We start from the raw sequence: 15,015 nt of genomic DNA on the forward strand, positions 1-15,015 counted from the left end.
ATCATCTCAAGACCACCTACTGCATTCCAGGCATTGTTTGGTGTTTTACACATATTGTCTGGTCCTAAAAATCCTATCTTGTTTGCTATTGTTAAAAATGACTTTCTTGAAAGGATCATAAAGTCACCTGTTGGAAGAGTGAGTGGGGGAAGCAAGGAAAGAGGGAAATGGAGAAAATTTGAGGGTGCTCAGGCATTAATATCAAGTCAGTAAATCTCACCTTCCTTACCCACCCATCCCATCCACTCCTCTCTGAGGTCAACTCTCCCCAACCCTCCCAGTCGGCCTGGAGATCCATGAACCTCAGACTCTCTCAGCTATCAGAAAGGATTCACCCCTCCAACATGTGAGTGACCAGTCTTGCTGGCAGGATAAATTAAACTTTCCCAGGGCATTTGCATCTTAAAAGAGAAACTTGTTTATCCAAGTTGTAAACTTGTTAACCCAACTTGTGAACTTAGGTTAACAAGTTTCTAAAATGGTCGAAATAGTGGAGCCCCTTGAAGTCACGCCTCCTCCAGAAGAACAAAATAAATCAGGGAGGGTTTGTTAAGATGTCTATATTGAGTGTACATAACCTAAGCTCACAGCTATAGCTCAAATGCTCATAATCACATAATCACATAATCAAATGCTCATAAGCTGTTCAATGAAAAATGGATGATTTATTTGATACATATTGGTCTGTTTTGTTTACTAGATTTGCTTTCTAGTACCCAAATAGATACCAAAGGTTTCCATTAAAAAAAAATGGGGAAGCAAAACAAAATTGACTAAACATCTATCAAATTATTATTTTTATCCCATAAGTAGGGGAAGTAATTTTATAGGCAGAAGATCTGTGCTGAGTGGGAACCTAGAAGGGTGTTTTCTATGTTGCTCCAACATAACTAGTTTTGTGAAATGTTCTACGGAAGAGCACTGTGCACAAATACATTTGAGGAACATGGAATATGCTTTCAGCTGCTCGATGGCTCACAGTGCACACTGGCATCTGATCAGAGAACCACTACCTCAAGAAAATTAATGCTAATGTAGACTTCGGTGGGAAATGGAATCCAAAGGGAGATATTAAGACAGTCTCTCAGGTTCGAGCAGCATGTGTTAAGAACTAAAAATTAAGATGCATAGGCTGACATTGTGATAGACTATTTTAAATATAAGAATTTGGAAAGGCTTTTGAAGAGCAGCAATTTTATTCTTGCTTCCATTTTAGAATAATAAAGCCCAACATCTCTCAGTGCTTTGCAATTTATAAAACGGTGACCTTTTATAGGACAAGGGGTAACTCCATCTCACAACTTCTATGGCATGCAGGTGATGGTCCCCTGAGACATAGGAGACCTAGCACAGCCTTGAAAGGGAGTCAGTGACCAGAAAGTCCTATAGTATGGGAGGGTCCACTTAATGGCTTCTTCTGATTCAGGCATGTTTCTGGTTCCTATTTCCTGATCTATGAGGCCAAAAGGAAGGGAACTTGCTACTTATTAACATCCTGAACCAGTCCTTGCTATACCCACTGATTGCCCAGGGTAAGAGGACCCAGTAGTTTGCATGGTCATGTACTGAGACCACTTCGTGACAACCATCCAACAAACCACAAAGTAAACTTTTGGTCACCATTGAAAGTAAGGAAACTGGCTGCAATTTACCAATAGGGGCTTCATCTGGAAGGCTCCTAAATCATAAAACCACATATTAGGCCTGCTGGGTCACTTCACTTGCCTACTAAGTATAATTCATTCTCATGGTAAGGATCTCAGACAGCGTTTCTCCTGATATCCCCAATCCTTCATTCTAAAGAAATGGGTCTCTTACTCACCTGTTGTCACTTCTATACTCAGAATGTTGGTAGCTTGATCAGTGTCATTGCCTTGAATTGGAAAACTGAGGCTGTTCAAGTAAGCTTTGATAGGCTCCAGGAAGGATACGTTTTCAAAACTGATCTCAATATCAACAGTGTACTCTTTAGCTGCAGGGCCACTCGTGGCAACTGAAATGGAAGCATACGAGGGCTGTGAGAACTTGCCATGGCTGGTAGAGAGAAGACATGATCACATTTTAACACGTAAGGTTAATGCACGAACATGTGGATGCTGGACCCATCAGCCTTTATGAATTCCTATTTTAGAGGAAAAGAAGAGTTTGTTTACTGGTCACCGCAAGCCCTCCTGCCTGGTTTTTTGTCCCTACAATTTTACTATTTAAAGGTGGAAGGCAACTGATCTGTCTGGTCTCAGAGCAGTGGTCTCTGGCCATGTGAGGGATTCACAGGCTAAGCTTAGGACTTGTCCTTCCTCTCTGTTACCACACCCTCATTGGTATCCAAGGCTAGGGTCTGCCATATGGAGAATGGACTATAAAGAGGTAAGAAGATAAGCAAGGAGACCTAGTAGGAAGGCTATGTCAACCGTCTAGACCAGGGGCCGGCAAACTGCGGCTCACGAGCCACATGTGACTCTTTGGGGATGTACATATGGCTCTGAAGTAAAATTGAAAATGAAAATAAAACTATCATAGTTTCATTTATAAAATTTTTAAAGGGTATTATTCACATAATGGTGATTTCATTTGTTTTATGGCTCTCGAATAATTTTTAAATTGTTGTGAGGGACAGGATTGGCTCTTCCATCTCAAAAGTTTGCGGGCCCCTGGTCCAGACAATAAATGCCGCAGTTGTAACTCACCAGGATGAATCAGTATGTTTCAAAAGCCATTCAATTGACATGCATGTATTTTGAGAACTGAACTACGCAGAACTTGAAGATTTCTGGGAAAAGTCAACTAATTAATTCCCTTTGCTCTTAGTCTATGCACACAGTGTGGTTCTTTGGTCTTTCTCCGTATCTCTGGTGTCCAGAACATGATCGGTGCTCAACAGAAGTGAAATTGGTAAATTGGAAAGTAAAATAAAAGAGACCTTCAGTTCTTCCTGACTTTTCCAAATTGCCTCCAGGTTGGTTGACTGGCTGTCATTCTAGATGCATCTGCTCCACAATACATGCCCACTGCAGGCAAGGCAGACTATATACGAGTATATGTACATATATTCATATATACACGAATGTTCTTTCATAGTTCCCTACATTACTTCATGTCTGGTTCACTAGTCGTAAACTTCTCAAGGGCAGGAACTTTTTCTTTCATTTCTCAAGGCCTTACTCACTCGATCTGGCTTGGAGCTCACTACATAATAAATGGGTGCCCAATCAAGCTTTGTTAAAACTGTGACTCTGAGTTGAGTCACAGATTCACCTCTTTGTCACTGCCAGAATCTTTGGCTTATTCTTGGCAGAAAAGCCTAACTGGAGATGAAGCCATGGACTCTGTTAGTCCCTAATGAAGAACCGTCAAAGAATAGGAAAAATTTTTTACATACATACAATGAGAAGGCTAATTGGGGCCTATTTTATTTTTTCAGTCAAACAAGGAAAAGATTAGTGAATACCTACAAAATGATTACCTTAAAATTTAAGTAAAATCTGGACCTATGATGCATATTTTACCATAAAATTAAAATTCTATGCCTCGTACTTTCTCAAAGGGCAATAAATGTCTCCCATTATGTTGCAAAATTTGTTTTAATCTATGTTCCAATGATTAACTATGTGAAACACTAAAATAGAATAAGTTTATTATGGCAAATTCCAATTGATAAATGTTTATAGTAGAAAGCTGCAATGTTTGTTCACTTAAAGTTGCAACCTATAGTATTTGTCTTACAAGTTTGGTTTTACTCATCAACCTTGTTGAGAATTATTTCATTTTGGCAACATTCAACCTGATGTAATTAACTTAACTAAAAAAGCCTGTGCATATTTTCTTAAAAGTAGGAATGCACCTGAATGTGTATTTTCTCCTCATAAAAATGCATTTACTGTAGCGTAAAGTGAGTTTTAAAACTCAACGTAGACTCTCAGTCTGTCATGATATTATGGCATTGCCTCAAATTTCCTGAGTTTTTGTTTGTTCGGTTGTTTTTTTGTTTTTTCCTTTTCTTTTCTTTTCTTTTTTCTGATTCTCAAATGGTTTTGTGATGAAAACAAGCTTCCTGGAAAAAAACTGCTTATCTTAATTTGTGTCATCTGAAATCTGGACACAGAATGCTGCCTTCTGGGAACATCTGCAATGAAGGTGGCTGCACATTTACAAGGCCTGCCTTAGAGTACAGTCCTTTTCCTGAAAAGTAATGTTTATACTCTCCGGAGGATGCCTCGTTCCAGGATCCTCTTTGCTGTGGTCAGTATGCGCTCCCCCCATGAATGTAAACAGGATTTCCTGGACGGGAGCTGCTTTTGAGATGAGTGAGGTCAATAACAATCCCATATCACCCACTTCATCATCCGTATTGTTGTTGCATCCCAGAGTCTGATCCGAGCATAATATCAGTGCCTGCCTGAGGGCTGTGCTTATCAACCATCCCTGAGTCCACCTCTCTGTGCTCTTTACAGACATAATTGTAGGACAAGCGTGTGCTTGAAAAGCACGTGGTGATTCATTGATGTCATCATTCCCCATTAAAACCAAGGCAGTTAGTTCTTCGCTGAGCTCTCCCAAGGAGCTGAGCCAAAAGCTGAAAATCCAAGAGGAAAGTTCCTGTGACTTTACAGAGTTCCTGTCTATGGGATTTGCACAACTATTAAATAAAGCAGCAGCCTCTAAGGTCCTCTTTCCCCCATCAACTTTTTATGTCCTCCAATAACTTCCAGAAGAGTTACAGAATAACCCTCAGTCTGAGCGCCACTTTTCCCTAGAGACTGATAAGATGGGGAACCTCTAATGGAGAAGGAAATTTCTCCTTGAAAATGATCAGTTCTTCCAAAGAGGCTCAAGAACACCACGGTTACTCAGAAAGCTATAGACTTGCCCTTGGAAATCATCTATTCCAGGGTGCCCGCACCTAGGGAATTCTACACACACAGATATTTTGGAGCTTCATCCCACGTGAGCCAAAGTAGGATCTTAATGAGTTAGCCCCAGAAATCTGTATATTTTTCCATTTCCACTGGTGACACAGGTGATCAAGCAGGTTTGGGAATTAATGCTCTAATCCAAATGAGGAAACTGAGAAGGTAATCTTGGGGAGCCAGTATTAGCACATAACCTTATTTTTGGCTTTAGCTTTGCTTTTTGTTTTCAAACATCATCTGCTAGTGCTTGTATGGGGGCAAACAATCAGGTAGTCCCCAAGTGGATTTGCTTACTTTTATTTTTTCTCTTTTGCCTTGATGGAGCTGATACTGGTCACCTTTTTCTTCAGTGATACCAGATGGATCCAATGTGATCAAGATGAAAAAAATAATAATAGCAGCTGCCATTTGTCCATTGCCTGGTAGTTTCCAGGGCCATGAGGACAGTGTGCATACCCCTACTTTGCAGATAAAAAAACTGGGGTCTAATAGTTGCAGCCACATGGATAGCAAATGCTAGAACTGGGATTTGAAGCCACATTTTTCTGACTCCAAAGTCCGTTTTCTTTTCACCATAACCTGCCATAACTCAAATGGAAGAAGATCATAAAAGTGAACACTTTGTAAACCCTAAAGTATCATAAAAATATGAGGTGTTATTGTCAAATGCACCTTTAGAACTCGGTGTGCAATACCCACAGTAAATTTTAAAATAAAATCAAATTTAAAAGCAAAACTATTTATAAAAAACGGAAGAATTATTTAAAACTTTGTTCAGTTTGATTCAATATAATAAGTGCTCTAGAAATCCGCAGTGAAGAAAAACACATTGTGACCCATTGGATTTTGGCACTAACTGTGCAAAATTAGTTCCTTGATTTACTGACTTAGAAGTGACTTTACTATATGCACTGTGCCAGGTGCTAGGGTCTCAGGGCACACTGCTCACAGCCTTCAGACAGGCCTACAGTTTGAGATAGAAACGCCATAGCCTGTCCCCCTCTCCTCTCCCAAACCTGAGGACTTCAGAGCTTGGGAAAGTGATGATTCTTATCTTGCCCCAGGCTACAAGAGACCTAGGAGGAACAGAGGAAGGTTCCCCCACTTCTCTGTGAGTGTGGATTTCAGAGGCCTTCCATGCTCCTCTGCTGCCTCTGGACCATCTGATTCTAGATAGTTTAATGTGTTTGCTTTTTCTTGGGCTTCTTTGCCCAGGTGCTGTTTGATTGAACTTGTCTGACTCACCGATGCCCCCAGTGAAAGGTAATGCATTCCAGGTGTCATCAGTGTCACAGATGGAGGCTGATCAGCAGGCCCCGGAGGAACATGCCAATCAACCAGGATTTCCCCTCTCTTTTCCCACAAATGCCTGCCAGCCACACAGCACTTATCTTAGGGAGACACGTCTGGAAAGTTGGCCACAAACTGCGACAAGAAGTCCTGTCTTAATCACAGCTCTTAAAGCAAACGATACTATTTTTGCCTGGCCACTCTAATAAGAATTATGGCCTCTCAAAAGTTGGAGCCTAGGAAGATACATGCATTAACCTCCCACCTGCAAAAGGATGAAGGCTGCTAACTTCACCCAGGAGAAACAAGGTTGGGTGTGGTTTCCTCTTGACCAAAGGGGACAATGCTTCTTTATCACTGGATGTGGCTCTCTTGTTTCTCCCCCTTAGTTCTATAGGAGGTAAGCATCTAGATGCTGTTCTTCTGCTTGTTTCTTGACATCTTCTAGTAGGTAGCATTTGTCAGCATCATCTGCATCCTACTGTGCAACTGTCAGCCAATAGTCAAAGGATCCTGTTCTCCCTTTAGGTTTTAGCAAGGTTTGTTCACACAGGGATAAACCACCAGAATCCCTGGCTGTGTCTTACCTGGCAGATATGGCTGGAGGAGGGGGTGCAGCACTGTGTCATAAAACACGGGGATGTGAAGTCTGGGGAAAAGAATCAATTCTATGGGGGCTCTTCATATACCCAAATCAAAGCCAACCCCACATAGAGCTCTTTTCGCAGTAAGATAAAGAAATGATGCCAGTGCTCTTCACTTTGCAAAGCTGCTCCAAGGACCATGGAATGGGACCTCAAAGGCCAGAAGCATATATTGAAAACTATGACGCTTCGCTATGAGCATGGCCTCTGAGCCAGAGAGTGGGGTGGAATGCCTTCTCCCCTGAGCAGACTGTGAAATTTTGTGAGCCACACTTCGCTCATCTTTAAATTAAGGATAATATTTTCTTTGCAGAATTGTTGTTAAGGTGTTGGGATACTGTAAGAAGACCCCTAGCAAATTATCTGGCATACAGTAGACATTCTGAAACAGCAGGTAGAAATAATAATACTGATTATAAAAAAATGTAATGATTATATCCTATGCAGATGTCTGCTGGTAGGTCAAGAAAAACTAATGTTATTCCAGTCATGTCTCACCTTTGAGATAGTTAACAAACAAACAACACTAATCAGAAATTAAAAAAAAAAAAAAAAGCACTCCCAACATTCAAGGTCAACCCCAAAACCAAACACCAGGCCAAGAGCACCCAGCCTTCTCATCTTACTCTGCCACCACCAATGCCACATGTGATCACAAGAAAGATTAAAGCCATGGACGGCCCCAAATCTGTTCCTCAGCTTGGAAAATGCACAGCATTTCCTGGACCCAGACCTTAAAGGGCCATCACACCAGGGCTGCCAGGGCTGGAAAAGTTTAGGATCTCTGCTCAGGCAGCCAGCAACCCAACCTAGTAGAAAATTGCTCTCACTAACCAGATGTGAAAAGGTACAAATGCACAGGGTTCGGACATCCTGGACTTCGTATTCTTGACATTTTGTCTCCTATCAACCATTCCTGTTGAAGCCAAAGAAAACCCCATGGGGACTTTTCAACCCAGATAAAGACTCATTCCCAGTCAAGCTTAGAAACCTGGCAGGAAGAACTTTACAAACTGACATAGAGGTCACATTTGTGTGACTAACCAATAACTTTGACTTCCAGTCCCCTGTGAAGAATAGTACCCTTAAGATGAAACTTTAAGCTTGGTCAAGCCTCTAAAATAAGATTTTCATTCCAACTCCAGTTTCTACCTGTGGCCTCCACATTCCTCAGTCACCCAGGTTTGTGTACTCCTGGGGTGTCATGTGGTCATCGCACCCCTTCACCCCCACATCAAATCTGTCTCCAGGTCCTTTTAATCCACTTTTCCAAATGTCATCCACAAGCATTCCTTTTGCTCCTTTTCTGTTGGGTTGTTGGAAAAGTCATGACATATTTTTCTAAGTTTTTCATTGCAAAAATGCGTCATGGCTTTTCCAACAACCCGATATTTCACTCCAGGGTCCCGGGCCAATGATGGACTTGCACTGCTGAGCCTCCTCGCTGGTCTCCTGGGCACTGACTTCCTCATCTAGTTCACTCAGCCATAACCATCTGACTAACTTTCACTTCAGGTGGTTTCCATCAGTCCTTTCTCTGTACCAGTCTCTCAGCTGGTCTAGAATCCACTTTCTGGAGTAATTAGGACGCAGTTCTGGATGCTTCGATCCATTCTCTTTCCCTCTGCTGCTCAACAGGCACTCGGCTCCAACACACTTATCCTTGTCTCTGGCCTCTGGGTTTTTTTGTGCAAGCTTCTCTTCCCATAGTTTTAAAATAGTTTTCCTAAAATGCTAACTCATATCATGGCATCCATCTTCCTGCCTTCAGTAGTTATATGGGACCTTCTCTGTACCAGGGATAGTTAGGCCTTTCAAATACAATATGATTTTTATAAACAAATCAATTGACCTTGATTTTAATAAAAAAACTTTAAAGCAAATAATAAACAAAAAACCTCCCAGGTAACCGTTAATGTTTTTAAAAGAATATGCACACAATATTACTTAATGCTCTCAATAACTCTGTAAGAAAATGACATGGGTGTGTGTGTATGTGTGTGTGTGTGAGATATGTGATACATATATGTGCTATATGTGTAACATATATGCTATACATATATATTTGTATATTTGTATGTATATATGTGCTTGTGTGTGAACTGTATGTGATATATACATATGTGATATATACTTGTGTAATATATATATTGAGATATATACATATACATACAAAGGTCGGACAATTAAATTCGTGAACTTAATTGTCTGACCTTCGTGTGTGTGTGTGTGTGTGTGTGTGTATCTCAGGGGCCCAGCTAAGCTATATAACTGACCAAAGTGATTTAGGAAGAGGTTTCATAGTGTTCTGAGAATAAATATGAATATTGATGCTACCTTTAAAGACGGTCCTATCTCAAATCTTAAAGACTTGGTCCAGTGCCTCAAAAGGAAACTCCCTTTGAGAATTCTCTTTCTCTTGGGACCATTATTTGTCCCTTTCTGGAATTGAGGCTCCAGAAAGGGAGATGTATGTATACGTGAAAGGGGATGCCACGCTGATAATCAGAGCCAAATCCTGTCACCTCACTTACTTAACATACCAAGCAGAACATGACACCTCCGTGTGGTCTCTGCTAAATGTCACCCTCCTATTGCTTTCTTCCTTAATTTTCCCAGAGAGTGACTCTTGCACCGTCATACATTTTGGGTGTCTGCAGCCTAGTGCCCAGGCATTTCCACGGCCATTTCTCACTTCAGTGATTTTGTAAAAGTACCAAGGCAAATCCATCTTCTGTAGATGGTGAGCTGAGGCCCAAGAGCCCAGGGGACCACTATAATAAATGGAAAACATGTTTTCATGGTGATTTATCATTGTCATGATTGTTTTTCATGAAAGCACGTCTGGAAAATTTTTGGAATGTCCAATCCTTAGATGTAGAAGTGGTTTCCCCTCATGCTGTTGCCGTGGGTCATAAAGGGCCGGGCTCGGAAATGCAGGAAGACGTTACTTTTACAGCTGTACCGTCACCAAATGCTCCTGAGGAAGCTGACGGCCTGGACCCTAGAAGAAGCTGGCAGAAACCTGGAGCTAGAACCCACCAGCAAAGAATTTGACTTTAAAACGAAAAGTCTTTCAAAATACTGCATGGGGACACCTCTGGCGCTATTCCTGTCAGGGGGTGCAGGAGGGCTCAAGGAATGAGGTAGATGCAATGATGTTTGTGTTAAAGCACATACAGTTTAGTCTGTGCTATATGCCATTGAAGGAAGGAGGGGAAAAAAAGGGGAGTGAAGGTCCCATAGGGATATAACACCAGGCAAACACAGCAGCAGAAAGAGGAGAGAAAAGAAGAGAAAGAAAAGGAAAACAGAAACGAAAGGGAAAGAAGGGAAGGAAAGAGAAGATGGTCAGTGGCATGACCTTCCAATGAGCGTTTTGAGAGCTTAATAAAATGGGGTCGAATTCTCATTTCACAACAGTTGGGTCTGGTTGCCACACTATTGAGGGGCTCTCACAGATATCTCAACCCTGACCTCAGGACAAGCCCACTCTCTTTGGCCCAGCATCTGCTTTTGACCACAAGACTGAATAGACCAAGCCACAGCACGCTTGGAAAGCAACTAGAGTCATGGGGCTCTAGTTAAGAAGTTTTACCCTCTACACAGTTGGTACAGCCACCTGGCCTGCAGACTCTTAACAATAGGAACGGATCCTCTGAACTCACAAAGGGGCAGCTATGACAGAGATATGCACTCTTCATTTGTTCACTCGTTTATTCAGAAACCGGGCTAGATGCCAGGCTGGAGAGGGGAAGAGAGTTCAAGGGAGCGCTTGTCTACTGGCAATGACAAACAGGAAGCAAAATAATTACAATGCGTTGGGACAAATGTTGTGCTATGGGAATGTATCAAGGGCAAAGGGAAATCAGAAAAGCAGCCCCTCCCTGTCTGGGGATTCGATGGAAGGCCTCACATGCCAGGAGCCCATGGGAACTGAGACTGAGGTTGGAGTCCCCCAGACAAAGAGGGATGGTGGGTGTGGCATCGACTGTGTGAAAGGGAACAAGAGAATCCATGGGGAAAGCACGCAGTGCACCGTAAGACTCGAGCAGGTGATAAGATTTGATCTCCAAGGCAATTGGGAACCTTGGATGGAGAACTTAATGCAGGGAAATAACAGAATCAGACTGATGCTTTTGAAAGGTTACTCGGAGAGGATTAGGAGGATCTGGCCCTGGGAAAACCCAGGTTACAGACATACACTGACACCTGCTCAGAGGCCTGCACGTGGGATGGGACACTGAGGATCTGTACACGAGTGAGTGTTCACAGCTCTCAGCTGCCCTCAACTCTCCAAATGGCGGAATCCTGTTTTCCAAACCATTTTTTGGAATATAATGGGAAAATTGGAGTGGGAGGCGGAGAAGAAGGACTTGGGCCTAGTGGTTAAGTTGATCCACAAAATAAAATGATGAGTGAAAACAGAAGACGTCAAAAAAAAAAAAAAAGCAAAAAGAAAGGCTACTGAGACGAGAGGAGAGAGGCAGGCTTTTTGGTGGTGGTGGAGGTTCAGCCAAGGAGAGAGGCACAGTGAAATCTCCAGGATATGAGGAGTGCTGATGGGAGAGGAAAGGAGGATTGTGATGTGTTGCTAAGATCCGTTTCATGCCATTTGATGGAGAATGGAGTTCCTTTTTAATTACCTCTAGAAATGGAACCCTGATGTGCTTGGAGACTGAATTACACGGATCGCAGGGTTTTGAAAAGTTGCAGCAAATGTCCTTTGATTGCACTTACTAGACATGATTGCGAAGCAGAGAGTTTACCTACCTGCACGTTTTTGCCTTAGTGGCTCTTCCCCTGCTAGTTCATGTTCACGGAGGATCTGAAAGGACATTTTAGAAAATTGTCAGTTAGCGTTAGAGATGTCTTTTCACTACAGCTTTTTTCTGCTCACATGCCCCAAAATGTCAGAGCTAAGTTTAGGGTTGCAGGTTCTGTGTTTGCACCTTGTGCCCAGTGGATGTGGCACAAACAGCAACTCAAGGGTCGGGAAAATGAAATAGAGTTGCCTCTGTGCTGTGACCTGGGAATTCACTCTTGATAGACCAGACTCTAGATCCAGGATTGGAAGAAATCACCATATCTGAGTTTCTTGGAGTTCCAGCAGTTTGAGTCTTGTCAAGAAATATAAATTATGGTGTTCTTAACTTGTTCTCTCTCTGCCTAAGACTTGAACCCTGAGTCATTCCAGTGACCTTTTTGACAAGTCTCACGACCTCTTCTTGGCACTCAGCCTGTCCCCACCCCAATATTTCTGCAGTGTTAGGGCCATTTTCAGATTTTCCATGCTTAGAAATTATTTTCTCATTCCCTGGTCTTTTTTCTCTCAAATGGTTCCATTGTTTTCTGTGGCAGGAACCACGAAAGCCAGCTCTAGGGTCAGACTGCCTGGGTGCAAGGCTGCACCATTTAGTAGCTATGTGACTTTGAGGGATGTATTTATCCTCTCTGAGCCTCAGTTTCTCTTTCTGTAAAATGGAATAGTGTTGGTACTGACCTCTTAGAATTGTTATAAGAATTAAGCAAACTGCAATGGGGCACATAACAAGCTCTTAATAATTGTTGGTTATATCATATAGTATTATAGTTAAGAATAAAAACTCTGCAGACATTGAATTCAAACCTGAGCTCTTCCATAAAATGTCTGTGTGAACTTGGGCAAGTTACTTAACCTCTCTGTGTCTCAGTACTCACCTATAATATAGGGATAAAAATAGCTTGTCTCATTAGGTGAGGCTCAAACAATTAATAAATATAAAGCCTTGAGACTAGCTTTGGTGACAGAGTAAATGCTATTCCTGGACAGGGCTTCACACGGTTCTGGGGGGCACCATTTATATGGATCTCTCTGTCTGCACACTGCCTCTTGCTTCATCTCTATAAAGCTCATCTCCTGTCATCATGTGGGTCCTTTGTTTAAGAACGGACATTGATTGACTTTGCAGTTGGGATCATTGCCAGTTCCACAGCTGGTAACCACACCTTGACCTGACAAGTGTCTCCTAGCTCATCCCTGCCTCTGTGATGTGCTTTCCTATCTGAACCCCCTTCAAGGCTCAGGAGAAAAGCCTCACCTCTATGAAGTCCCCTCAGAGAACCCCTGCCCACAGAGTTTTGTCCTTGATCATGAACTCCACATACCTATAAATCTCATCCAAGGCTGAGCTCATTCTGCCATCTGTGGCATCCACCATTATTTTCTAGTGATCTCACATCACAGCGACAACAAAAATAATAATCCCTAAGATGTATTCAACACCCTGTGCCAGGCACTGTTAAGTACTTGATGTGTGCTAACTTATTTAATTCGCATGACAGCCTAAGATGTAGACACTGTTATTATCCACAATTCATTGATCAGAGACACAGGCACAGAGAGGTCAAATACCTTGGCGAAGGTCACACAGCCTTTAAATGGCAGAGCCAGGATTTGAACCTAGCTAGCCTGGCTCCAAAGACTGCCCTTGTCCACACTCTTATCAGGAGTACCCCAGGAAAGTGTGGATTTGTCTCAGGACCCAGTCTCCCTTTATCTAGCGCTTTTTCTTTCTCTAATGCCTCCTTCTATCCCTTCCTTCTTTTCAATGGCTAGTATTACCATCCTTAGGAACTGGGGAGAAACTGTGTACCTGATAGTTCATAAGTGCTCTTGAAGAAATGAATAGAGGCGTCATGGATGATGATTGGAATTTTAAACGCCCAGTTGCTGCTTCGTTTGCCGTGAGGTTATTTTGGCTGTGCTGAAATATGCAGGAACCCAGAGGGAGCAAATGCACAGGGCAGGTTTCTGCCCAGCTTTCACTGGAGCCTGCTTTGGTTCTGTGCCCAGGAGGAAGGGAAGGTCTTTTCATTGCGTCCCTGCCTCCATCCTCCTCAGCCTGGGGGTGAGGAGGGGGGAACCACTGGGAAGCTTTCTCTGTCTACTCTTCATGGGTTGCAGTTGGGGGACTCAGCCTGGGAGAAGATGACCACCGGAGGTCCCCTTTGGGCAGCTCTCCCAGGTCGAGATTTCATTTTCTCCATTTTCTAGAGGGAATAAAGAATTGAGAACTTGCTGCTGGTAGTTGTATGCTAAAATCAAGATACACTTCAACTTTCTCGTGCAGAGTGTTTAAAATCTCTGTGAGCATAAGGGTCTCTTGCCTCCACTCCCTCCAATGTGATTTAACAGGTCTGGGGCGGAGTGAAGGAAGCTGCCTTATTACCCAGCTCATCCCTGGATGTGAGGCTACCTTTCAAGAAACACTGTTTTTTAACTATTTCCTGAATTTTTCGAATGATCCTCTAGAATTTTCAGGGCACATGTTTGCAAAGTGCAGCTTCCACACCTCTGTCATCTACTGCCTCTCTGTTGTCCAGTGAGAATTCACAACTTTTTGTGAGAATAACCTACATTCTATTTTGAGCCCTGCAATCATTGGGGAAAATGGAGGGAAACCATACTGAAAGCAATAAAATCTCTGAGGAGGTCCCCAGTGGCAGTGGTGACTACCCTTAGCCTTCCCAGATCTGAGAAGGGACGAAGGGCTGGCTGCCAAGTCATGGGGCCTGGGTTTTAATAAGGCAAAGGTTGGAGTCCCACCAAGTACTGAACCCCACCACCTCCGCTCTTCCTGGTTGGAAAAGTCAAGCACTCATTCTAAGCCTCAGTCTCTTACGTTGTGAAAAATAATGTGCCAGACACAACAAACGTTTGCGCGATCTCTGGCTGTGGTGTGTACCAGTGTGTCCAGCCAGCTGGCCTGGGGCCCACAGGGGGCCAGCCTTTCCCTTTTGAGTCCTCATGTCGCCCAAGTTTCGGGAACTATGAGACTCAAAACTTGCCTTTTCTCTTAAACTTTGGGTGCTGAGATCTTATGAGAAAACATAGATCCTGCCAGGGTCTCCCAGTGCTCAGCTCAATATTGTCTTCAGGGGCAGCTGGTTAGCTCAGTTGGTTAGAGAGCAGTGCTCATAACACCAAGGTTGCCAGTTTGATCCCCACATGGGCCACTGAGATGCACCCTCTACAACTACTTGACTTAGTAGTTGAAACAACTACTTGACTTAGAGCTGATGGGTCCTGGAAAAACGCCCTCCACAACTAAATTGAAATAACTACTTGACTTGGAGCTGATGGGTCCTGGAAAAACACACTGTTCCCCAATAAAAATTTTTAAAAAATT

The 15,015-nt window shown here is 42.8% G+C and overlaps 1 protein-coding gene across 1 annotated transcript in view; it reads right to left on the reverse strand.

Moving 5' to 3' along the window:
* The window catches only part of ADGRF5 (adhesion G protein-coupled receptor F5), a 94,761-nt gene that overhangs the window by 60,608 nt on the left and 19,138 nt on the right, over nucleotides 1-15,015 (reverse strand). Inside the window, exons 3-4 of the mRNA XM_019667519.1 lie at nucleotides 11,618-11,672; nucleotides 1,823-1,993 (exon numbers count right to left, since the gene is read on the reverse strand). Coding sequence (XP_019523064.1) covers nucleotides 1,823-1,993; nucleotides 11,618-11,672 — 226 coding nt within the window. The remainder of the gene's footprint in view (nucleotides 1-1,822; nucleotides 1,994-11,617; nucleotides 11,673-15,015) is intronic.

Source organism: Hipposideros armiger, unplaced genomic scaffold (assembly GCF_001890085.2).
Source record: "Hipposideros armiger isolate ML-2016 unplaced genomic scaffold, ASM189008v1 scaffold_499, whole genome shotgun sequence".
Taxonomy (NCBI): domain Eukaryota; kingdom Metazoa; phylum Chordata; class Mammalia; order Chiroptera; family Hipposideridae; genus Hipposideros; species Hipposideros armiger.